This window comes from Oncorhynchus keta, unplaced genomic scaffold (assembly GCF_023373465.1).
Source record: "Oncorhynchus keta strain PuntledgeMale-10-30-2019 unplaced genomic scaffold, Oket_V2 Un_contig_5276_pilon_pilon, whole genome shotgun sequence".
Taxonomy (NCBI): domain Eukaryota; kingdom Metazoa; phylum Chordata; class Actinopteri; order Salmoniformes; family Salmonidae; genus Oncorhynchus; species Oncorhynchus keta.
In genome coordinates, this window is record NW_026288209.1 from 47,540 (window position 1) to 73,126 (window position 25,587).

The 25,587-nt window shown below is 49.7% G+C and overlaps 1 protein-coding gene and 2 long non-coding RNA genes across 5 annotated transcripts in view; 1 reads left to right on the top strand and 2 right to left on the bottom strand.

Annotated features, from left to right (window-relative positions):
• Window positions 1-25,587, bottom strand: part of LOC127925203 (anoctamin-1-like) — a gene marked incomplete at both ends in the record, with an annotated part of 103,149 nt that overhangs the window by 43,286 nt on the left and 34,276 nt on the right. The window contains 3 exons of the mRNA XM_052510090.1: window positions 2,911-2,994; window positions 3,825-3,926; window positions 14,330-14,412. Coding sequence (XP_052366050.1) covers window positions 2,911-2,994; window positions 3,825-3,926; window positions 14,330-14,412 — 269 coding nt within the window. The remainder of the gene's footprint in view (window positions 1-2,910; window positions 2,995-3,824; window positions 3,927-14,329; window positions 14,413-25,587) is intronic.
• LOC127925201 (uncharacterized) lies at window positions 7,503-8,759 on the top strand. Of its 2 annotated transcripts, none has more exons than XR_008120046.1 (3): window positions 7,503-7,706; window positions 7,842-7,982; window positions 8,294-8,759. It is a non-coding gene; the product is annotated as an uncharacterized LOC127925201 (long non-coding RNA). The 2 variants fall into 2 exon arrangements; XR_008120047.1 differs by having other exon boundaries at window positions 8,478-8,759.
• On the bottom strand, window positions 9,040-12,938 carry LOC127925202 (uncharacterized). 2 transcript variants are annotated; one of them, XR_008120048.1, is made up of 3 exons: window positions 12,622-12,938; window positions 10,673-10,766; window positions 9,040-10,079 (listed from the first exon to the last, which is right to left on the bottom strand). It is a non-coding gene; the product is annotated as an uncharacterized LOC127925202 (long non-coding RNA). The 2 variants fall into 2 exon arrangements; XR_008120049.1 differs by having other exon boundaries at window positions 10,035-10,627.

Consider the following 25,587-nt stretch of genomic DNA (forward strand, 5'->3'; position numbering starts at 1 on the left):
ATACAGGGGGTACCGGTACAGAGTCAAGAGTCAGGGGGTGTACAGAGGAGGCTATATACAGGGGGGTACAGGTACAGAGTCAATGTGGAGGCTACATACAGGGGGTACCGGTACAGAGTCAATGTGGAGGCTATATACAGGGGTACCAGTACAGAGTCAATGTGGAGGCTATATACAGGGGGTACCGGTACAGAGTCAATGTGGAGGCTATATACAGGGGGTACCGGTACAGAGTCAATGTGGAGGCTACATACAGGGGGTACCGGTACAGAGTCAATGTGGAGGCTATATACAGGGGGTACCGGTACAGAGTCAATGTGGAGGCTACATACAGGGGGTACCGGTACAGAGTCAATGTGGAGGCTATATACAGGGGTACCAGTACAGAGTCAATGTGGAGGCTATATACAGGGGTACCGGTACAGAGTCAATATGGAGGCTATATACAGGGGGGGGAGGTACCAGGGGGTACCGGTACAGAGTCAATGTGGAGGCTACATACAGGGGGTACCGGTACAGAGTCAATGTGGAGGCTATATACAGGGGGTACCGGTACAGAGTCAATGTGGAGGCTATATACAGGGGGTACCGGTACAGAGTCAATGTGGAGACTATATACAGGGGGTACCGGTGTGCGGGAGCACCGGTTAGTCGAGGTAATTGAGGTAATATGTACATGTAGTTAAAGTGACTATAAATAGATAATAACAGAGTAGCAGCAGCGTAGAAGAGGAGGCGGCAATGCAAATAGCCTGGGTAGCCATTTGATTAGCTGTTCAGGCTTGGGGGTAGAAGCTGTTTAGAAGCCTCTTGGACCGAGACTTTGCACTTCGGTAAAGCTTGCTGTGTGGTAGCAGAGAGAACAGTCTATGACTAAGTCTTTCACAATTTTTAGGGCCTTCCTCTGACACCGCCTGGTATAGAGGTCCTGGATGACAAGAAGCTTGGCCACTGTGATCTACTGGGCCGTACACACTACCCTATGTAGTGCCTTGCGGTCGGAGGCCAAGCAGTTGCCGTACCAGGCAGTGATGCAACCCATCAGGATTCTCTCTGGTGCAGCTTTAGAACCTTTTGAGGATCTGAGGACCAAGGGGTTCTGGGAAAATGGTGTTGATGTGAGCCACGACCAGCCTTTCAAAGCATTTCATGGCTACAGACGTGTGTGCTACGGGTCAGTAGTCATTTAGGCAGGTTCTTGGGCACAGGGACGATGGTGGTCTGCTTGAAACATGTTGGGATTACAGAATCAGACAGGGTGAGGTTGAAAATGTCAGTGAAGACACTTGCCAGTTGGACAGCACATGCTCAGAGTATACATCCTGGTAATCCGTCTGGCAAGCACTGCCACATCTGATGAGCATCAGAGCTGGTGTAGGACGATTTGATCTTAGTACTGTATTGACGCTTTGCCTGTTTGATGGTTTGTCGGAGGGCGTAGCGGGATTTCTTATAAGCTTCCGGGTTAGAGTCCCGCTCCTTGAAAGCTGCAGCTCTAACCTTTAGCTCAGTGCGAATGTTGCCTGTAATCAATGGCTTCTGGTTCGGGGATGTAACTGCAGGAAGGACATCATCGATGCACCTCTTGGGCATAGTGGGAGGTGGCCTGGCGGGTAGGTGCGTTGGGCCATTAACCGAAAAGTTGCTGGATCGAATCCCCGAGCTGACAAGATAAAAATCTGTCATTCTTTCCCTGAACAACACAGTTAATCCACTGTTCGTCCAGGATGTCGATTATGGCAGAGCCCCACACACCTCTCTGATTCAGAGGCAGAGCCCCACACACCTCTCTGATTCAGAGGCAGAGCCCCCCACACCTCTCTGATTCAGAGGCAGAGCCCCCCACACCTCTCTGATTCAGAGGCAGAGCCCCCCACACCTCTCTGATTCAGAGGCAGAGCCCCCCACCTCTCTGATTCAGAGGCAGAGCCCCCCACACCTCTCTGATTCAGAGGCAGAGCCCCCCCCCTGCCTATAGAGTGTATAACATAGACCCCCGCCCCGTGTCTTACCAGAGGCTGCTGTTCTATCCTACCTGTAGAGTGTATAACTTAGACCTCCGCCCCGTGTCTTACCAGAGGCTGCTGTTCTATCCTGCCTATAGAGTGTATAACATAGACCTCCGCCCCGTGTCTTACCAGAGGCTGCTGTTCTGTCCTGCCTATAGAGTGTATAACCTATAAGGGATGAGGGTCTGTTCGGGTGTTTGGAGTATATCCTTCCCGTCCGACTCATTCAAGAGAAATTATTTGAGTTGAGTAATCGCTGATCTGATGTCCAGAAGCTCTTTTCGGGCATAAGAGACTGTAGCAGCAACATTATGTACAAAATAAGTGACAAATAATGAGAAAAAAACAAAACAAAATAGCACGGTTGGTTAAGAGCCAATAAAAGACGGCTGCCATCCTCTCCAGGCTATATAGAGAGCGGCCACACAGCCGCTCCTCGGGCCACACAGCCGCTCCTCGGGCCACACAGCCGCTCCTCGGGCCACACAGCCGCTCCTCGGGCCACACAGCCGCTCCTCGGGCCACACAGCCGCTCCTCGGGCCACACAGCCGCTCCTCGGGCCACACAGCAGCTCCTCGGGCCACACAGCAGCTCCTCGGGCCACACAGCCGCACCTCGGGCCACACAGCAGCTCCTCGGGCCACACAGCAGCTCCTCGGGCCACACAGCAGCTCCTCGGCCACACAGACGCTCGCTAACCTAACTGCTGCTCAAATAGAAAGTTCCTGAGAGTCTGCCTGTTTAGAAGCAAGAGGAGGAGGGGAGAGGATGAGGAGAAGGAGGAGCAGAAGGAGGAGGAAGAGAAGCAGGCAGAGGAGAAGAGGAGCAGGCGAAGAAGAGGAGCAGGCGAAGAAGAGGAGCAGGCGAAGAAGAGGAGCAGGCGAAGAAGAGGAGTGTTACCGATGTCCCCGTGTTCACAGCAGACAGTAACTTCTGTCTCCACCTGTCTTTCCCTGCCGCCACGTCCTCCTCCCGCTGCACAGGCTGCAACACAGAGCATGGCTGAACACAGGACACAAACAGCCAACACACACACCTTCCCACCCTCCAACCATATCCCTCCAGCCAACACACACACCTTCCCACCCTCTAACCATATCCCTCCAGCCAACACACACGCCTTCCCACCCTCCAACCATATCCCTCCAGCCAACACACACGCCTTCCCACCCTCCAACCATATCCCTCCAGCCAACACACACGCCTTCCCACCCTCCAACCATATCCCTCCAGCCAACACACACGCCTTCCCACCCTCCAACCATATCCCTCCAGCCAACACACACGCCTTCCCACCCTCCAACCATATCCCTCCAGCCAACACACACGCCTTCCCACCCTCCAACCATATCCCTCCAGCCAACACAGTCCCCCTGGGCTTTCTATACCGTAGCACCCCCCATCTCTACTCAGTCCCCCTGGGCTTTCTATACCGTAGCACCCCCCCCATCTCTACTCAGTCCCCCTGGGCTTTCTATACCGTAGCAGTCCCCCTGGGCTTTCTATACCGTAGCACCCCCCATCTCTACTCAGTCCCCCTGGGCTTTCTATACTGTAGCACCCCCCATCTCTACTCAGTCCCCCTGGGCTTTCTATACCGTAGCACCCCCCATCTCTACTCAGTCCCCCTGGGCTTTCTATACCGTAGCACCCCCCCATCTCTCAGTCCCCCTCTACGTAGCACCCCCATCTCACTCAGTCCTATACCGTAGCACCCCCATCTCTACTCAGTCCCCCTGGTGTTTGTACATTGGCAACAGATCAAACACCAGTTGAGGGGTTTAAATCCTGGGGGGAGTACAAGATATCCCCACCTCAATCTTCTTCTTCTTCTTTTTCTCGTTCTTCTTCTCCTTGTTCCTCATCATCTGTCTCTTCTGGAGCAGGACGGTTTCATACTTGGGCCTTGGGTGGTCCTGGCGAGAAGAGAGACCGGTTCATTTGTTCTGATGGTCAGTCAGTGATGAGGACCTGAACTGGTGTCAGTTGGAGTGGAGTATTGTAACATGACCATTAAGGAGTGGAGTATAGTAACCATTAAGGAGTGTAGTATAGTAACCATTAAAGAGTGTAGTATAGTAACCATTAAGGGGTGTAGTATAGTAACCATTAAGGGGTGTAGTATAGTAACCATTAAGGGGTGTAGTATAGTAACCATTAAGGGGTGTAGTATAGTAACCATTAAGGGGTGGAGTATAGTAACCATTAAGGGGTGGAGTATAGTAACCATTAAGGGGTGGAGTATAGTAACCATTAAGGGGTGAATTATAGTAACCATTAAGGGGTGAATTATAGTAACCATTAATGAGTGGAGTATAGTAACCATTAAGGAGTGGAGTATAGTAACCATTAAGGAGTGGAGTATAGTAACCATTAAGGAGTGGAGTATAGTAACCATTAAGGGGTGGAGTATAGTAACCATTAAGGAGTGGAGTATAGTAACTATTAAGGAGTGGAGTATAGTAACCATTAAGGAGTGGAGTATAGTAACCTGACCATTAAGGAGTGGAGTATAGTAACCTGACCATTAAGGAGGGGAGTATAGTAACCATTAAGGAGTGGAGTATAGTAACTATTAAGGAGTGGAGTATAGTAACCATTAAGGAGTGAAGTATAGTAACCTGACCATTAAGGAGTGGAGTATAGTAACCATTAAGGAGTGGAGTATAGTAACCATTAAGGGGTGGAGTATAGCAACCTGACCATTAAGGAGTGGAGTATAGTAACCATTGAGGAGTGGAGTATAGTAACCATTAAGGAGTGGAGTATAGTAACCATTAAGGGGTGGAGTATAGCAACCTGACCATTAAGGAGTGGAGTATAGTAACCATTAAGGAGTGGAGTATAGTAACTATTAAGGAGTGGAGTATAGTAACCATTAAGGAGTGGAGTATAGTAACCATTAAGGAGTGGAGTATAGTAACCATTAAGGAGTGGAGTATAGTAACCATTAAGGGGTGGAGTATAGCAACCTGACCATTAAGGAGTGGAGTATAGTAACCATTAAGGAGTGGAGTATAGTAACCATTAAGGAGTGGAGTATAGTAACCATTAAGGGGTGGAGTATAGCAACCTGACCATTAAGGAGTGGAGTATAGTAACCATTAAGGAGTGGAGTATAGTAACTATTAAGGAGTGGAGTATAGTAACCATTAAGGAGTGTAGTATAGTAACCATTAAAGAGTGTAGTATAGTAACCATTAAGGAGTGGAGTATAGTAACCATTAAGGGGTGGAGTATAGTAACCTGACCATTAAGGAGTGGAGTATGGTAACCAGACCATTAAGGAGTGGAGTATAGTAACTATTAAGGAGTGGAGTATAGTAACCATTAAGGAGTGTAGTATAGTAACCATTAAAGAGTGTAGTATAGTAACCATTAAGGAGTGGAGTATAGTAACCATTAAGGGGTGGAGTATAGTAACCTCACCATTAAGGAGTGGAGTATAGTGACCATTAAGGAGGGGAGTATAGTAACCTGACCATTAAGGAGTGGAGTATGGTAACCAGACCATTAAGGAGTGGAGTATAGTAACCATTAAGGAATGTAGTATAGTAACTATTAAGGAGTGTAGTATAGTAACCATTAAAGAGTGTAGTATAGTAACCATTAAGGAGTGGAGTATAGTAACCATTAAGGAGTGTAGTATAGTAACGATTAAAGAGTGTAGTATAGTAACCATTAAAGAGTGTAGTATAGTAACCATTAAGGAGTGGAGTATGGTAAGTATTAAGGAGTGGAGTATAGTAACCTGCCCATTAAGGAGGGGAGTATAGTAACCATTAAGGGGTGGCGTATAGTAACCATTAAGGGGTGGAGTATAGTAACATGACCATTAAGGAGTGGAGTATAGTAACCATTAAGGAGTGGAGTATAGTAACCATTAAGGAGTGTAGTATGGTAACCTGACCATTAAGGAGTGGAGTATAGTAACCATTAAGGGGTGAAGTATGGTAACATGACCATTAAGGAGTGGAGTATAGTAACTATTAAGGAGTGGAGTATAGTAACTATTAAGGAGTGGAGTATAGTAACCATTAAGGAGTGTAGTGTAGTAACCATTAAGGAGTGGAGTATAGTAACCATTAAGGAGTGTAGTATAGTAACCATTAAGGAGTGTAGTATAGTAACCATTAAGGAGTGTAGTATAGTAACCATTAAGGAGTGGAGTATAGTAACCTAACCATTAAGGAGTGGAGTATAGTAACCATTAAGGAGTGGAGTATAGTAACCATTAAGGAGTGGAGTATAGTAACCATTAAGGAGTGGAGTATAGTAACCATTAAGGAGTGGAGTATGGTAAACATTAAGGAGTGGAGTATAGTAACCATTAAGGAGTGGAGTATGGTAACCATTAAGGAGTGGAGTATAGTAACCATTAAGGAGTGGAGTATAGTAACCTGACCATTAAGGAGTGTAGTATAGTAACCATTAAGGAGTGTAGTATAGTAACTATTAAGGAGTGGAGTATAGTGACCATTAAGTGGTGGAGTATAGTGACCATTAAGGGGTGGAGTATAGTAACCATTAAGGAGTGGAGTATAGTAACCATTAAGGAGTGGAGTATAGTAACCATTAAGGAGTGGAGTATAGTAACCATTAAGGAGTGGAGTATAGTAACCATTAAGGAGTGGAGTATAGTAACCATTAAGGAGTGGAGTATAGTAACCATTAAGGGGTGGAGTATAGTAACCATTAAGGAGTGGAGTATAGTAACCATTAAGGAGTGGAGTATAGTAACCATTAAGGAGTGGAGTATAGTAACCATTAAGGAGTGGAGTATAGTAACCATTAAGGAGTGGAGTATAGTAACCATTAAGGAGTGGAGTATAGTAACCATTAAGGAGTGGAGTATAGTAACTATTAAGGAGTGGCGTATAGTGACCATTAAGGGGTGGAGTATAGTAACCATTAAGGAGTGAGTATAGTAACCATTATAGTAACCATTAAGGAGTGGAGTATAGTAACCATTAAGGAGTGGAGTATAGTAACCATTAAGGAGTGGAGTATAGTAACCATTAAGGAGTGTACCTATAGTAACCATTAAGGGGGTGGAGTATAGTAACCATTAAGGAGTGGAGTATAGTAACCATTAAGGAGTGGAGTATAGTAACCATTAAGGAGTGGAGTATAGTAACCATTAAGGAGTGGAGTATAGTAACCATTAAGGAGTGGAGTATAGTAACCATTAAGGAGTGGAGTATAGTAACCATTAAGGAGTGGAGTATAGTAACCATTAAGGAGTGGAGTGGTAAGTATTAGTAACCTGACCATTAAGGAGTGGAGTATAGTAACCATTAAGGAGTGGAGTATAGTAACCATTAAGGAGTGGAGTATAGTAACCATTAAGGAGTGTAGTATAGTAACCATTAAGGAGTGGAGTATAGTAACCATTAAGGAGTGGAGTATAGTAACCTGACCATTAAGGAGTGGAGTATAGTAACCTGACTCTTCCTCTAGTCCTGTGGGGTGTTATATGTAATGGTGTCCCTCCTCTTCCTCTAGTCCTGTGGGGTGTTATATGTAATGGTGTACCTCCTCTTCCTCTAGTCCTGTGGGGTGTTATATGTAATGGTGTCCCTCCTCTTCCTCTAGTCCTGTGGGGTGTTATATGTAATGGTGTACCTCCTCTTCCTCTAGTCCTGTGGGGTGTTATATGTAATGGTGTGTCCCTCCTCTTCCTCTAGTCCTGTGGGGTGTTATATGTAATGGTGTACCTCCTCTTCCTCTAGTCCTGTGGGGTGTTATATGTAATGGTGTCCCTCCTCTTCCTCTAGTCCTGTGGGGTGTTATATGTAATGGTGTCCCTCCTCTTCCTCTAGTCCTGTGAGGTGTTATATGTAATGGTGTGTCCCTCCTCTTCCTCTAGTCCTGTGGGGTGTTATATGTAATGGTGTTTACCTCCTCTTCCTCTAGTCCTGTGGGGTGTTATATGTAATGGTGTTTACCTCCTCTTCCTCTAGTCCTGTGGGGTGTTATATGTAATGGTGTTCCTCCTCTTCCTCTAGTCCTGTGAGGTGTTATATGTAATGGTGTCCCTCTTCCTCTAGTCCTGTGGGGTGTTATATGTAATGGTGTCCCTCTTCCTCTAGTCCTGTGGGGTGTTATATGTAATGGTGTTCCTCCTCTTCCTCTAGTCCTGTGAGGTGTTATATGTAATGGTGTGTCCCTCCTCTTCCTCTAGTCCTGTGGGGTGTTATATGTAATGGTGTCCCTCCTCTTCCTCTAGTCCTGTGAGGTGTTATATGTAATGGTGTCCCTCCTCTTCCTCTAGTCCTGTGAGGTGTTATATGTAATGGTGTTTACCTCCTCTTCCTCTAGTCCTGTGAGGTGTTATATGTAATGGTGTCCCTCCTCTTCCTCTAGTCCTGTGGGGTGTTATATGTAATGGTGTTTACCTCCTCTTCCTCTAGTCCTGTGGGGTGTTATATGTAATGGTGTCCCTCCTCTTCCTCTAGTCCTGTGAGGTGTTATATGTAATGGTGTTTACCTCCTCTTCCTCTAGTCCTGTGAGGTGTTATATGTAATGGTGTCCCTCCTCTTCCTCTAGTCCTGTGGGGTGTTATATGTAATGGTGTACCTCCTCTTCCTCTAGTCCTGTGGGGTGTTATATGTAATGGTGTCCCTCCTCTTCCTCTAGTCCTGTGAGGTGTTATATGTAATGGTGTTTACCTCCTCTTCCTCTAGTCCTGTGGGGTGTTATATGTAATGGTGTCCCTCCTCTTCCTCTAGTCCTGTGGGGTGTTATATGTAATGGTGTCCCTCCTCTTCCTCAAGTCCTGTGAGGTGTTATATGTAATGGTGTTCCTCTTGTCTAGTCCTGTGAGGTGTTATATGTAATGGTGTACCTCCTCTTCCTCTAGTCCTGTGAGGTGTTATATGTAATGGTGTCCCTCCTCTTCCTCTAGTCCTGTGGGGTGTTATATGTAATGGTGTACCTCCTCTTCCTCTAGTCCTGTGGGTGTTATATGTAATGGTGTACCTCCTCTTCCTCTAGTCCTGTGGGGTGTTATATGTAATGGTGTCCCTCCTCTTCCTCTAGTCCTGTGGGGTGTTATATGTAATGGTGTTTACCTCCTCTTCCTCTAGTCCTGTGGGGTGTTATATGTAATGGTGTCCCTCCTCTTCCTCTAGTCCTGTGGGGTGTTATATGTAATGGTGTCCCTCCTCTTCCTCTAGTCCTGTGAGGTGTTATATGTAATGGTGTTCCTCCTCTTCCTCTAGTCCTGTGGGGTGTTATATGTAATGGTGTTCCTCCTCTTCCTCTAGTCCTGTGGGGTGTTATATGTAATGGTGTGTCCCTCCTCTTCCTCTAGTCCTGTGAGGTGTTATATGTAATGGTGTTTACCTCCTCTTCCTCTAGTCCTGTGAGGTGTTATATGTAATGGTGTCCCTCCTCTTCCTCTAGTCCTGTGAGGTGTTATATGTAATGGTGTCCCTCTTCCTCTAGTCCTGTGGGGTGTTATATGTAATGGTGTCCCTCCTCTTCCTCTAGTCCTGTGGGGTGTTATATGTAATGGTGTCCCTCCTCTTCCTCTAGTCCTGTGGGGTGTTATATGTAATGGTGTCCCTCCTCTTCCTCTAGTCCTGTGGGGTGTTATATGTAATGGTGTGTCCCTCCTCTTCCTCTAGTCCTGTGGGGTGTTATATGTAATGGTGTCCCTCCTCTTCCTCTAGTCCTGTGAGGTGTTATATGTAATGGTGTCCCTCCTCTTCCTCTAGTCCTGTGAGGTGTTATATGTAATGGTGTACCTCCTCTTCCTCTAGTCCTGTGGGGTGTTATATGTAATGGTGTCCCTCCTCTTCCTCTAGTCCTGTGGGGTGTTATATGTAATGGTGTCCCTCCTCTTCCTCTAGTCCTGTGGGGTGTTATATGTAATGGTGTCCCTCCTCTTCCTCTAGTCCTGTGGGGTGTTATATGTAATGGTGTCCCTCCTCTTCCTCTAGTCCTGTGGGGTGTTATATGTAATGGTGTACCTCCTCTTCCTCTAGTCCTGTGGGGTGTTATATGTAATGGTGTCCCTCCTCTTCCTCTAGTCCTGTGGGGTGTTATATGTAATGGTGTTTACCTCCTCTTCCTCTAGTCCTGTGGGGTGTTATATGTAATGGTGTCCCTCCTCTTCCTCTAGTCCTGTGGGGTGTTATATGTAATGGTGTCCCTCCTCTTCCTCTAGTCCTGTGGGGTGTTATATGTAATGGTGTGTACCTCCTCTTCCTCTAGTCCTGTGGGGTGTTATATGTAATGGTGTCCCTCCTCTTCCTCTAGTCCTGTGGGGTGTTATATGTAATGGTGTCCCTCCTCTTCCTCTAGTCCTGTGGGGTGTTATATGTAATGGTGTGTACCTCCTCTTCCTCTAGTCCTGTGGGGTGTTATATGTAATGGTGTCCCTCCTCTTCCTCTAGTCCTGTGAGGTGTTATATGTAATGGTGTTTACCTCCTCTTCCTCTAGTCCTGTGGGGTGTTATATGTAATGGTGTCCCTCCTCTTCCTCTAGTCCTGTGGGGTGTTATATGTAATGGTGTCCCTCCTCTTCCTCTAGTCCTGTGAGGTGTTATATGTAATGGTGTCCCTCCTCTTCCTCTAGTCCTGTGGGGTGTTATATGTAATGGTGTTTACCTCCTCTTCCTCTAGTCCTGTGAGGTGTTATATGTAATGGTGTACCTCCTCTTCCTCTAGTCCTGTGGGGTGTTATATGTAATGGTGTTTACCTCCTCTTCCTCTAGTCCTGTGGGGTGTTATATGTAATGGTGTTTACCTCCTCTTCCTCTAGTCCTGTGGGGTGTTATATGTAATGGTGTACCTCCTCTTCCTCTAGTCCTGTGGGGTGTTATATGTAATGGTGTCCCTCCTCTTCCTCTAGTCCTGTGGGGTGTTATATGTAATGGTGTCCCTCCTCTTCCTCTAGTCCTGTGAGGTGTTATATGTAATGGTGTCCCTCCTCTTCCTCTAGTCCTGTGGGGTGTTATATGTAATGGTGTACCTCCTCTTCCTCTAGTCCTGTGGGGTGTTATATGTAATGGTGTACCTCCTCTTCCTCTAGTCCTGTGAGGTGTTATATGTAATGGTGTCCCTCCTCTTCCTCTAGTCCTGTGGGGTGTTATATGTAATGGTGTCCTCCTCTTCCTCTAGTCCTGTGGGGTGTTATATGTAATGGTGTCCCTCCTCTTCCTCTAGTCCTGTGAGGTGTTATATGTAATGGTGTTTACCTCCTCTTCCTCTAGTCCTGTGGGGTGTTATATGTAATGGTGTCCCTCCTCTTCCTCTAGTCCTGTGGGGTGTTATATGTAATGGTGTCCCTCCTCTTCCTCTAGTCCTGTGGGGTGTTATATGTAATGGTGTCCCTCCTCTTCCTCTAGTCCTGTGAGGTGTTATATGTAATGGTGTACCTCCTCTTCCTCTAGTCCTGTGAGGTGTTATATGTAATGGTGTACCTCCTCTTCCTCTAGTCCTGTGGGGTGTTATATGTAATGGTGTCCCTCCTCTTCCTCTAGTCCTGTGAGGTGTTATATGTAATGGTGTGTCCCTCCTCTTCCTCTAGTCCTGTGGGGTGTTATATGTAATGGTGTCCCTCCTCTTCCTCTAGTCCTGTGGGGTGTTATATGTAATGGTGTCCCTCCTCTTCCTCTAGTCCTGTGGGGTGTTATATGTAATGGTGTCCCTCCTCTTCCTCTAGTCCTGTGAGGTGTTATATGTAATGGTGTCCCTCCTCTTCCTCTAGTCCTGTGAGGTGTTATATGTAATGGTGTCCCTCTTCCTCTAGTCCTGTGGGGTGTTATATGTAATGGTGTCCCTCCTCTTCCTCTAGTCCTGTGGGGTGTTATATGTAATGGTGTACCTCCTCTTCCTCTAGTCCTGTGGGGTGTTATATGTAATGGTGTCCCTCCTCTTCCTCTAGTCCTGTGGGGTGTTATATGTAATGGTGTCCCTCCTCTTCCTCTAGTCCTGTGGGGTGTTATATGTAATGGTGTACCTCCTCTTCCTCTAGTCCTGTGGGGTGTTATATGTAATGGTGTCCCTCCTCTTCCTCTAGTCCTGTGGGGTGTTATATGTAATGGTGTTTACCTCCTCTTCCTCTAGTCCTGTGGGGTGTTATATGTAATGGTGTCCCTCCTCTTCCTCTAGTCCTGTGGGGTGTTATATGTAATGGTGTCCCTCCTCTTCCTCTAGTCCTGTGGGGTGTTATATGTAATGGTGTCCCTCCTCTTCCTCTAGTCCTGTGGGGTGTTATATGTAATGGTGTCCCTCCTCTTCCTCTAGTCCTGTGGGGTGTTATATGTAATGGTGTGTACCTCCTCTTCCTCTAGTCCTGTGGGGTGTTATATGTAATGGTGTACCTCCTCTTCCTCTAGTCCTGTGGGGTGTTATATGTAATGGTGTCCCTCCTCTTCCTCTAGTCCTGTGGGGTGTTATATGTAATGGTGTTTACCTCCTCTTCCTCTAGTCCTGTGGGGTGTTATATGTAATGGTGTGTCCCTCCTCTTCCTCTAGTCCTGTGGGGTGTTATATGTAATGGTGTCCCTCCTCTTCCTCTAGTCCTGTGAGGTGTTATATGTAATGGTGTCCCTCCTCTTCCTCTAGTCCTGTGGGGTGTTATATGTAATGGTGTTTACCTCCTCTTCCTCTAGTCCTGTGAGGTGTTATATGTAATGGTGTTTACCTCCTCTTCCTCTAGTCCTGTGGGGTGTTATATGTAATGGTGTCCCTCCTCTTCCTCTAGTCCTGTGGGGTGTTATATGTAATGGTGTTTACCTCCTCTTCCTCTAGTCCTGTGGGGTGTTATATGTAATGGTGTCCCTCCTCTTCCTCTAGTCCTGTGGGGTGTTATATGTAATGGTGTCCCTCCTCTTCCTCTAGTCCTGTGGGGTGTTATATGTAATGGTGTTCCTCCTCTTCCTCTAGTCCTGTGAGGTGTTATATGTAATGGTGTCCCTCCTCTTCCTCTAGTCCTGTGGGGTGTTATATGTAATGGTGTCCCTCCTCTTCCTCTAGTCCTGTGTGGTGTTATATGTAATGGTGTTTACCTCCTCTTCCTCTAGTCCTGTGAGGTGTTATATGTAATGGTGTGTCCCTCCTCTTCCTCTAGTCCTGTGAGGTGTTATATGTAATGGTGTGTCCCTCCTCTTCCTCTAGTCCTGTGGGGTGTTATATGTAATGGTGTCCCTCCTCTTCCTCTAGTCCTGTGGGGTGTTATATGTAATGGTGTCCCTCCTCTTCCTCTAGTCCTGTGAGGTGTTATATGTAATGGTGTCCCTCCTCTTCCTCTAGTCCTGTGAGGTGTTATATGTAATGGTGTGTCCCTCCTCTTCCTCTAGTCCTGTGGGGTGTTATATGTAATGGTGTCCCTCCTCTTCCTCTAGTCCTGTGAGGTGTTATATGTAATGGTGTCCCTCCTCTTCCTCTAGTCCTGTGGGGTGTTATATGTAATGGTGTCCCTCCTCTTCCTCTAGTCCTGTGAGGTGTTATATGTAATGGTGTCCCTCCTCTTCCTCTAGTCCTGTGGGGTGTTATATGTAATGGTGTCCCTCCTCTTCCTCTAGTCCTGTGAGGTGTTATATGTAATGGTGTACCTCCTCTTCCTCTAGTCCTGTGGGGTGTTATATGTAATGGTGTGTACCTCCTCTTCCTCTAGTCCTGTGGGGTGTTATATGTAATGGTGTCCCTCCTCTTCCTCTAGTCCTGTGGGGTGTTATATGTAATGGTGTCCCTCCTCTTCCTCTAGTCCTGTGAGGTGTTATATGTAATGGTGTCCCTCCTCTTCCTCTAGTCCTGTGGGGTGTTATATGTAATGGTGTCCCTCCTCTTCCTCTAGTCCTGTGGGGTGTTATATGTAATGGTGTTTACCTCTTCCTTCCTTCCTCTAGTCCTGTGAGGTGTTATATGTAATGGTGTCCCTCCTCTTCCTCTAGTCCTGTGAGGTGTTATATGTAATGGTGTACCTCCTCTTCCTCTAGTCCTGTGGGTGTTATATGTAATGGTGTCCCTCCTCTTCCTCTACCTCCTCTTCCTCTAGTCCTGTGGGGTGTTATATGTAATGGTGTCCCTCCTCTTCCTCTAGTCCTGTGGGGTGTTATATGTAATGGTGTCCCTCCTCTTCCTCTAGTCCTGTGTGGTGTTATATGTAATGGTGTCCCTCCTCTTCCTCTAGTCCTGTGGGGTGTTATATGTAATGGTGTGTACCTCCTCTTCCTCTAGTCCTGTGGGGTGTTATATGTAATGGTGTGTACCTCCTCTTCCTCTAGTCCTGTGAGGTGTTATATGTAATGGTGTGTACCTCCTCTTCCTCTAGTCCTGTGGGGTGTTATATGTAATGGTGTTTACCTCCTCTTCCTCTAGTCCTGTGAGGTCCCAGCTGTGGTTCAAACTGATCTGACGACGCTTCCAGTGCTCCAGGAACGTCGCAACTACACACACAGACACACACAGACTTAGACATGATCACAGACATGATCACAGACATGTGAATATGAGTCCACCATCTCTAGCAGAGGAAACCTGAGACCGTGTTAGCAGAGCAGCGGGGGGGTTACACTCTGGTTACATCCCAGAGGTCCTACTGTGTCTAATAATACGCAGACCTGGCCCCCCACAGACGGGCTGGCTGATGGGCTGGCTGATGGGCTGACTGACGGGCTGGATGACGGGCTGGCTGACGGGCTGGATGACGGGCTGGATGACGGGCTGACTGACGGGTTGACTGACGGGCTGGATGACGGGCTGACTGACGGGCTGGATGACGGGCTGACTGACGGGCTGGCTGACGGGCTGGATGACGGGCTGGCTGACGGGCTGGCTGACGGGCTGACTGACGGGCTGGCTGACGGGCTGACTGGCTGACGGGCTGACTGGCTGACGGGCTGACTGACTGACGGGCTGGCTGACGGGCTGGCTGACGGGCTGATGACGGGCTGGATGACGGGCTGGCTGACGGGCTGGATGACGGGCTGGATGACGGGCTGGCTGGCTGGACGGGCTGGCTGACGGGCTGGCTGACGGGGCTGACTGACGGGCTGACTGACGGGCTGGCTGACGGGCTGGCTGACGGGCTGACTGACGGGCTGACTGAGTCCTGACGGGCTGGATGACGGGCTGGATGACGGGCTGGATGACGGGCTGGATGACGGGCTGGATGACGGGCTGGATGACGGGCTGGCTGACGGGCTGGCTGACGGGCTGGCTGACGGGCTGGATGACGGGCTGGACTGACGGGCTGGATGACGGGCTGGATAACGGGCTGGCTGACGGGCTGGCTGACGGGCTGGACTGACGGGCTGACGGGCTGGATGACGGGCTGGATGACGGGCTGACGGGGATGACGGGCTGGATGACGGGCTGGATGACGGGCTGGCTGACGGGCTGGATGACGGGCTGGATGACGGGCTGGATGACGGGCTGGCTGACGGGCTGGATGACGGGCTGGATGACGGGCTGGCTGACGGGCTGGCTGACGGGCTGGATGACGGGCTGGATGACGGGCTGGATGACGGGCTGGCTGACGGGCTGGCTGACGGGCTGGCTGACGGGCTGGCTGACGGGCTGGATGACGGGCTGGCTGACGGGCTGGATGACGGGCTGGCTGACGGGCTGGCTGACGGGCTGGCTGACGGGCTGGCTGACGGGCTGGCTGACGGGCTGGCTGACGGGCTGACGGACGGGCTGGCTGACGGGCTGGCTGACGGGCTGGATGACGGGCTGGGTGACAGGCTGGGTGACAGGCTGGGTGACAGGCTGGGTGACAGGCTGGGTGACAGGATGGATGACGGGCTGGATGACGGGATGGATGACGGGATGGATGACGGGATGGATGACGGGCTGGATGACGGGCTGGATGACGGGCTGGATGACGGGCTGGATGACGGGCTGGATGACGGGATGGATGACGGGATGGATGACAGGCTGGATGACGGGATGGATGACGGGCTGGCTGACGGGCTGGCTGACGGGCTGGATGACGGGCTGGATGACGGGCTGGATGACGGGCTGGCTGACGGGCTGGCTGACGGGCTGGCTGACGGGCTGGATGACGGGCTGGATGACGGGATGGGTGACGGGATGGGTGACGGGCTAGCTGAAGGGCTAGCTAACTGATGGGCTGGCTGGCTGACGGGCTGGCTGGCGGGCTGGCTGGCTGACGGGCGGGCTGGCTGACGGCCTGGCTGACGGGCTGGCTGGCTGACGGCCTGGCTGACGGGCGAGCTGGCTAACGGGCTGGCTGACTGACTGACTGATGGGCTGGCTGGCAGGTTGGCTGGCAGGATGGCTCGCTGGTTGAAGGGGTGTCTCGCTGGCTGACGGGGCGGCAGGTCGGCTGACGGGACGGCTGGCTGGCTGGCTGACGGGCTGGCTGACAAGCTGGCTGGCTGATGGGATGACTAGCTAGCTGACTGGCTGACATACAGACTGATGGACAGGAGGGGGCGGTACTATGGGGTAGTAAGGGGTAGTAAGGGGCAGTAAGGGGTAACAGAACGTTAATACATACCCCAGAGGGACATGAAGATGGGGGTAGTAAGGGGCAGTAAGGGGTAAAATAACGTTAATACATACCCCAGAGGGACATGAAGATGGGGGTAGTAAGGGGTAGTAAGGGTAACAGAACGTTAATACATACCCCAGAGGGACATGAAGATGGGGGCTAGTAAGGGGCTGGTAAGGGGCTGGTAAGGGGTAGTGGGGGGTGTAAGGGCTACCAGAATGTTAATACATACCCCAGAGGGACATGAAGATGGGGTAGTAACGGGCTGGTGGCTGGTAAGGGGCTGTAAGGGGCTGGTAAGGGGCTGATGCGGGGGTAGACAGGGGTACAGGGGCTACATACCCCAGAGGGACATGAAGATGGGGGTAGTAAGGGTAGTAGGGCAGTAAGGGGTAACAGAACGTTAATACATGGGCCAGAGGGACATGAAGATGGGGGCTAAGGGGCAGTAAGGGGCAGTAAGGGGTAACAGACGGGTTAATGGCCCAGAGGGACATGAAGATGGGGGTGGCTGGGGCAGTAAGGGGCAGTAAGGGGTAACAGAACGTTAATACATACCCCAGAGGGACATGAAGATGGGCTGTAGTAAGGGGCAGTAAGGGGCTAGTAAGGGGTAACAGAACGTTAATACATACGGGCCCAGCTGGGGACATGAAGATGGGGGTAGTACGGGGGAGACGGGCTAGTAGGGGCTGGGGGGCTACATACCCCAGAGGACATGAAGATGGGGGTAGTAAGGGGTAGTGGGTAACAGGCTTAATACATACCCCAGAGGGACTGGAAGATGGGGGGGGGGAGAAAGGGGCTGAAGATGGGGGGACATGGCTGGGGGGCTGGTAAGGGCTAGTGAAGGGGCAGTAAGGGGTAACAGAACGGGCTACATACCCCAGAGGGACATGAAGATGGGGGGTAGTAAGGGGTAGTAAGGGGTAGTACGGGGGCAGTAAGGGGTAACAGAACGGGCTACATACCCCAGAGGGACATGAAGATGGGGGGGGGTAGTAAGGGGCTGACGGGCTAGCTGGACGGGAGTAAGGGGTAACAGAACGCTACATAAGGGGACATGAAGATGGGGGGTAACAGGGCGCTAACGGGCATACCCCAGAGGGACATGAAGATGGGGGTAGTAAGGGGTAGTAAGGGGTAACAGAACGTTAATACATACCCCAGAGGGACATGAAGATGGGGGTAGTAAGGGGTAGTAAGGGGTAACAGAAGTTAATACATACGGGCCCAGACGGGCTGGGACATGGATGGGGGTAGTAAGGGGTAGTAAGGGGGTACGGGCAGATGAGGGGCAGTACGGGGGTAACAGAACGTTGATACATACCCCAGAGGGACATGAAGATGGGCTGGTAGTGAGGGGCAGTAAGGGGCAGTAAGGGTAGTAAGGGGTAACAGAACGTTAATACATGGCCCAGAGGGACATGAAGATGGGGCTAGTAAGGGGTAACTACGGGCTGGCCAGAGGGCTGGCTGAAGAAGACTAAGGGGCTAGTAAGGGGTAACAGAACGTTAATACATACCCCAGAGGGACATGAAGATGGGGTAGCAAAGGGGCAGTAAGGGGCAGTAAGGGGCTGGCTGACGGGTTAATACGGGCTATACCCCAGAGGGACATGAAGATGGGGGGTAAGGGGTAGTAAGGGGCAGTAAGGGGTAACAGAACGTTAATACATACCCCAGAGGGACATGAAGATGGGGGTAGTAAGGGGGTAAGGGGCAACAGAACGTTAATACATACCCCAGAGGGACATGAAGGGGGGGTAGTAAGGGGCAGTAAGGGGTAACAGAACGTTAATACATACCCCAGAGGGACATGAAGATGGGGGTAGTAAGGGGCAGTAAGGGGTAACAGAACGTTAATACATACCCCAGAGGGACATGAAGACGGGCTGGGACTAGTGACGGGGGATGACGGGCTAACGGGGCTGGCTGACGGGCATACCCCAGAGGGACATGAAGATGGGGCTAGTAAGGGCTAGTAAGGGTAACAGAACGTTAATGACATACCCCAGAGGGCATGAAGATGGGGGCTACTGACTGGGGCAGGAGGGTAACATGAACGTTAATACATACCCCAGGGGACATGAAGATAAGGGGTAGTAAGGGGTAGTAAGGGGTAACAGAACGTTAATACATACCCCAGAGGGACATGAAGATGGGGGTAGTAAGGGGGGTAGTACGGGTGGTAAGGGGTAACAGAACGGGTTAATACATACCCCAGAGGGACAGATGGGGTAGTGGGGGGTAGTAAGGGGTAACAGAACGTTAATACATACCCCAGAGGGACATGAAGATGTAAGGGGTAAGGGGTAGTAAGGGGTAACAGAACGTTAATACATACCCCAGAGGGACATGAAGATGGGGGTAAGGGGTAAGACGGGGTGTAAGGGGTAACAGAACGTTAATACATACCCCAGAGGACATGGATGGGGCTAGTAAGGGGTAGTAAGGGGCAGTAAGGGGTAACAGAACGTTAATACATACCCCAGAGGGACATGAAGATGGGGTAGAAGGGCTGGTAAGGGGTAGTAAGGGGCAGTAAGGGGTAACAGAACGTTAATACATACCCCAGAGGGACATGAAGATGGGGGTAGTAAGGGGCAGTAAGGGGTAACAGAACGTTAATACATACCCCAGAGGGACATGAAGATGGGGGTAGTAAGGGGGTAGTAAGGGGGTAAGGACGGGTAAGGGGTAACAGAACGTTAATACATACCCCAGAGGGACATGAAGATGGGGGTAGTACGGGGGTAGTAGGGGTAACAGAACGTTAATACATACCCCAGAGGGACATGAAGATGGGGGTAGTAAGGGGTAGTGGGTAGTAAGACGGGCAGATGGGTAACAGAACGTTAATACATACCCCAGAGGGACATGAAGATGGGGGTAGGCTGGGGTAGTAAGGGGTAACAGGTTAATAGTAAGGGGACATGTAACAGTGGGACGTTAACAGAATACATACCCAGAGGACATGAAGATGGGGGTAGTAAGGGGTAGTAAGGGGTAGTAAGGGGTAACAGAACGTTAATACATACCCCAGAGGGACATGAAGATGGGGGTAGTAAGGGGTAGTAAGGGGTAACAGAACGTTAATACATACCCCAGAGGGACATGAAGATGGGGGCAGTAAGGGGTAGTAAGGGGTAACAGAACGTTAATACATACCCCAGAGGGACATGAAGATGGGGGCAGTAAGGGGTAGTAAGGGGTAACAGAACGTTAATACATACCCCAGAGGGACATGAAGATGGGGGTAGTAAGGGGTAGTAAGGGGCAGTAAGGGGTAACAGAACGTTAATACATACCCCAGAGGGACATGAAGATGGGGGTAGTAAGGGGTAGTAAGGGGTAACAGAACGTTAATACATACCCCAGAGGGACATGAAGATGGGGGTAGTAAGGGGCAGTAAGGGGCAGTAAGGGGTAACAGAACGTTAATACATACCCCAGAGGGACATGAAGATGGGGGTAGTAAGGGGTAACAGAACGTTAATACATACCCCAGAGGGACATGAAGAAGAGGGGGTAAGGGGTAGTAAGGGGTAACAGAACGTTAATAGTACCCCAGAGGGACATGAAGATGGGGCAGTAAGGGGCAGTAAGGGGTAACAGAACGTTAATACATACCCCAGAGGGACATGAAGATGGGGGTAGTAAGGGGTAGTAAGGGGTAGTAGTAAGGGTAACAGAACGTTAATACATACCCCAGAGGGACATGAAGATGGGGGTAGTAAGGGGTAGTAAGGGGCAGTAAGGGGTAACAGAACGTTAATACATACCCCAGAGGGACATGAAGATGGGGGTAGTAAGGGGTAGTAAGGGGTAGTAAGGGGTAACAGAACGTTAATACATACCCCAGAGGGACATGAAGATGGGGGTAGTAAGGGGCAGTAAGGGGTAACAGAACGTTAATACATACCCCAGAGGGACATGAAGATGGGGGTAGTAAGGGGCAGTAAGGGGTAGTAAGGGGTAACAGAACGTTAATACATACCCCAGAGGGACATGAAGATGGGGGTAGTAAGGGGTAGTAAGGGGTAACAGAACGTTAATACATACCCCAGAGGGACATGAAGATGGGGGTAGTAAGGGGCAGTAAGGGGCAGTAAGGGGTAACAGAACGTTAATACATACCCCAGAGGGACATGAAGATGGGGGTAGTAAGGGGTAGTAAGGGGCAGTAAGGGGCAGTAAGGGGTAACAGAACGTTAATACATACCCCAGAGGGACATGAAGATGGGGGTAGTAAGGGGCAGTAAGGGGCAGTAAGGGTAACAGAACGTTAATACATACCCCAGAGGGACATGAAAGATGGGGTAAGGGGCAGTAAGGGGCAGTAAGGGGCAGTAAGGGGTAACAGAACGTTAATACATACCCCAGAGGGACATGAAGATGGGGGTAGTAAGGGGTAGTAAGGGGTAGTAAGGGGTAACAGAACGTTAATACATACCCCAGAGGGACATGAAGATGGGGGTAGTAAGGGGTAGTAAGGGGCAGTAAGGGGTAACAGAACGTTAATACATACCCCAGAGGGACATGAAGATGGGGGTAGTAAGGGGTAGTAAGGGGTAGTAAGGGGTAACAGAACGTTAATACATACCCCAGAGGGACATGTAATGGGGGTAGTAAGGGGCAGGGGGCAGTAAGGGGTAGTAAGGGGTAACAGAACGTTAATACATACCCCAGAGGGACATGAAGATGGGGGTAGTAAGGGGTAGTAAGGGGCAGTAAGGGGTAACAGAACGTTAATACATACCCCAGAGGGACATGAAGATGGGGGTAGTAAGGGGTAGTAAGGGGTAGTAAGGGGTAACAGAACGTTAATACATACCCCAGAGGGACATGAAGATGGGGGGTAGTAAGGGGCAGTAAGGGGTAACAGAACGTTAATACATACCCCAGAGGGACATGAAGATGGGGGTAGTAAGGGGTAGTAAGGGGCAGTAAGGGGTAACAGAACGTTAATACATACCCCAGAGGGACATGAAGATAGTAAAGTAGTAAGGGGTAGTAGTAAGGGGCAGTAAGGGGTAACAGAACGTTAATACATACCCCAGAGGGACATGAAGATGGGGGTAGTAAGGGGTAGTAAAGTAAGGGCAGTAAGGGGTAACAGAACGTTAATACATACCCCAGAGGGACATGAAGATGGGGGTAGTAAGGGGTAGTAAGGGGCAGTAAGGGGTAACAGAACGTTAATACATACCCCAGAGGGACATGAAGATGGGGGTAGTAAGGGGCAGTAAGGGGTAACAGAACGTTAATACATACCCCAGAGGGACATGAAGATGGGGGTAGTAAGGGGCAGTAAGTAGTAAGGGGCAGTAAGGGGTAACAGAACGTTAATACATACCCCAGAGGACATGAAGATGGGGGTAGTAAAGTAGTAAGGGGTAGTAAGGGGTAACAGAACGTTAATACATACCCCAGAGGACATGAAGATGGGGGTAGTAAGGGTAGTAAGGGGCAGTAAGGGGCAGTAAGGGGTAACAGAACGTTAATACATACCCCAGAGGGACATGAAGATGGGGGTAGTAAGGGGTAGTAAGGGGCAGTAAGGGGCAGTAAGGGGTAACAGAACGTTAATACATACCCCAGAGGGACATGAAGATGGGGGAGTGGGGGTAGTAAGGGGCAGTAAGGGGTAACAGAACGTTAATACATACCCCAGAGGACATGAAGATGGGGGTAGTAAGGGGTAGTAAGGGGTAACAGAACGTTAATACATACCCCAGAGGACATGAAGATGGGGGTAAGGGGTAGTAAGGGGCAGTAAGGGGCAGGGGTAACAGAACGTTAATACATACCCCAGAGGGACATGAAGATGGGGTAGGTAGTAAGGGGCAGTAAGGGGCAGTAAGGGGTAACAGAACGTTAATACATACCCCAGAGGGACATGAAGATGTAGGGGGCAGTAAGGGGCAGTAAGGGGCAGTAAGGGGTAACAGAACATTAATACATACCCCAGAGGACATGAAGATGGGGCAGTAAGGGGTAGTAAGGGGTAACAGAACGTTAATACATACCCCAGAGGGACATGAAGATGGGGGGTAGTAAAGGGGCAGTAAGGGGCAGTAAGGGGTAACAGAACGTTAATACATACCCCAGAGGGACATGAAGATGGGGGTAGTAAGGGGCAGTAAGGGTAACAGAACGTTAATACATACCCCAGAGGGACATGAAGATGGGGGTAGTAAGGGGTAGTAAGGGGTAACAGAACGTTAATACATACCCCAGAGGGACATGAAGATGGGGTAGTAAGGGGCAGTAAGGGGCAGTAAGGGGTAGTAAGGGGTAACAGAACGTTAATACATACCCCAGAGGGACATGAAGAGATAAGGGGTAGTAAGGGGCAGTAAGGGGTAAGGGGTAACAGAACGTTAATACATACCCCAGAGGACATGAAGATGGGGGTAGTAAGGGGCAGTAAGGGGTAACAGAACGTTAATACATACCCCAGAGGGACATGAAGAGAGTAAGGGGGGTAGTAAGGGGCAGTAAGGGGCAGTAAGGGGTAGTAAGGGGTAACAGAACGTTAATACATACCCCAGAGGGACATGAAGATGGGGGTAGTAAGGGGTAGTAAGGGGTAACAGAACGTTAATACATACCCCAGAGGGACATGAAGATGGGGGTAGTAAGGGGTAGTAAGGGGTAACAGAACGTTAATACATACCCCAGAGGGACATGAAGATGGGGGTAGTAAGGGGTAGTAAGGGGTAGTAAGGGGTAGTAAGGGGTAGTAAGGGGTAACAGAACGTTAGTACATACCCCAGAGGGACATGAAGATGGGGGTAGTAAGGGGCAGTAAGGGGTAGTAAGGGGTAACAGAACGTTAATACATACCACAGAGGGACATGAAGATGGGGGTAGTAAGGGGCAGTAAGGGGCAGTAAGGGGTAGTAAGGGGTAGTAAGGGGTAACAGAACGTTAATACATACCCCAGAGGGACATGAAGATGAAGAGTGGGGGTAGTAAGGGGGTAGTAAGGGGCAGTAAGGGGTAACAGAACGTTAATACATACCCCAGAGGGACATGAAGATGGGGGGGGCAGTAAGGGGTAGTAAGGGGTAACAGAACGTTAATACATACCCCAGAGGGACATGAAGATGGGGGTAGTAAGGGGCAGTAAGGGGTAAGGGGCAGTAAGGGGTAACAGAACGTTAATACATACCCCAGAGGGACATGAAGATGGGGGGGGTAGTAAGGGGCAGTAAGGGGTAACAGAACGTTAATACATACCCCAGAGGGACATGAAGATGGGGGTAGTAAGGGGCAGTAAGGGGCAGTAAGGGGCAGTAAGGGTAACAGAACGTTAGTACATACCCCAGAGGACATGAAGATGGGGGTAGTAAAGGGGCAGTAAGGGGTAGTAAGGGGTAACAGAACGTTAATACATACCCCAGAGGACATGAAGATGGGGGTAGTAAGGGGCAGTAAGGGGTAGTAAGGGGTAACAGAACGTTAGTACATACCCCAGAGGGACATGAAGATGGGGGTAGTAGTAAGGGGTAACAGAACGTTAATACATACCCCAGAGGGACATGAAGATGGGGGGTAGTAAGGGGTAGTAAGGGGCAGTAAGGGGCAGTAAGGGGGGTAACAGAACGTTAATACATACCCCAGAGGGACATGAAGATGGGGGCAGTAAGGGGTAGTAAGGGGTAACAGAACGTTAATACATACCCCAGAGGGACATGAAGATGGGGGTAGTAAGGGGTAGTAAGGGGCAGTAAGGGGTAGGGGTAACAGAACGTTAATACATACCCCAGAGGACATGAAGATGGGGGTAGTAGGGGTAGTAAGGGGCAGTAAGGGGCAGTAAGGGGCAGTAAGGGGTAACAGAACGTTAATACATACCCCAGAGGGACATGAAGATGGGGGGTAGTAAGGGGCAGTAAGGGGCAGTAAGGGGTAGTAAGGGGTAACAGAACGTTAATACATACCCCAGAGGACATGAAGATGGGGTTAGTAGTAAGGGGTAGTAAGGGTATGGGCAGTAAGGGGTAACAGAACGTTAATACATACCCCAGAGGGACATGAAGATGGGGGGGCAGTAAGGGGCAGTAAGGGGCAGTAAGGGGTAGTAAGGGGTAACAGAACGTTAATACATACCCCAGAGGGACATGAAGATGGGGGTAGGGGGCAGTAAGGGGCAGTAAGGGGCAGTAAGGGGTAACAGAACGTTAATACATACCCCAGAGGGACATGAAGATGGGGGTAGTAAGGGGTAGTAAGGGGTAACAGAACGTTAATACATACCCCAGAGGGACATGAAGATGGGGGGGGGTAGTAAGGGGTAGTAAGGGTAACAGAACGTTAATACATACCCCAGAGGGACATGAAGATGGGGGTAGTAAGGGGTAGTAAGGGGCAGTAAGGGGTAACAGAACGTTAATACATACCCCAGAGGGACATGAAGATGGGGGTAGTAAGGGGTAGTAAGGGGCAGTAAGGGGTAACAGAACGTTAATACATACCCCAGAGGGACATGAAGATGGGGGTAGTAAGGGGTAGTAAGGGGTAACAGAACGTTAATACATACCCCAGAGGGACATGAAGATGGGGGTAGTAAGGGGTAGTAAGGGGCAGTAAAGGGGTAACAGAACGTTAATACATACCCCAGAGGACATGAAGATGGGGGTAGTAAGGGTAGTAAGGGGTAACAGAACGTTAATACATATCCCAGAGGGACATGAAGATGGGGGTAGTAAGGGGCAGTAAGGGGTAACAGAACGTTAATACATACCCCAGAGGGACATGAAGATGGGGGTAGTAAGGGGCAGTAAGGGGTAACAGAACGTTAATACATACCCCAGAGGGACATGAAGATGGGGGTAGTAAGGGGCAGTAAGGGGCAGTAAGGGGTAACAGAACGTTAATACATACCCCAGAGGGACATGAAGATGGGGGTAGTAAGGGGTAGTAAGGGGCAGTAAGGGGTAACAGAACGTTAATACATACCCCAGAGGGACATGAAGATGGGGGTAGTAAGGGGTAGTAAGGGGTAACAGAACGTTAATACATACCCCAGAGGGACATGAAGATGGGGTAGTAAGGGGCAGTAAGGGGTAGTAAGGGGTAACAGAACGTTAAT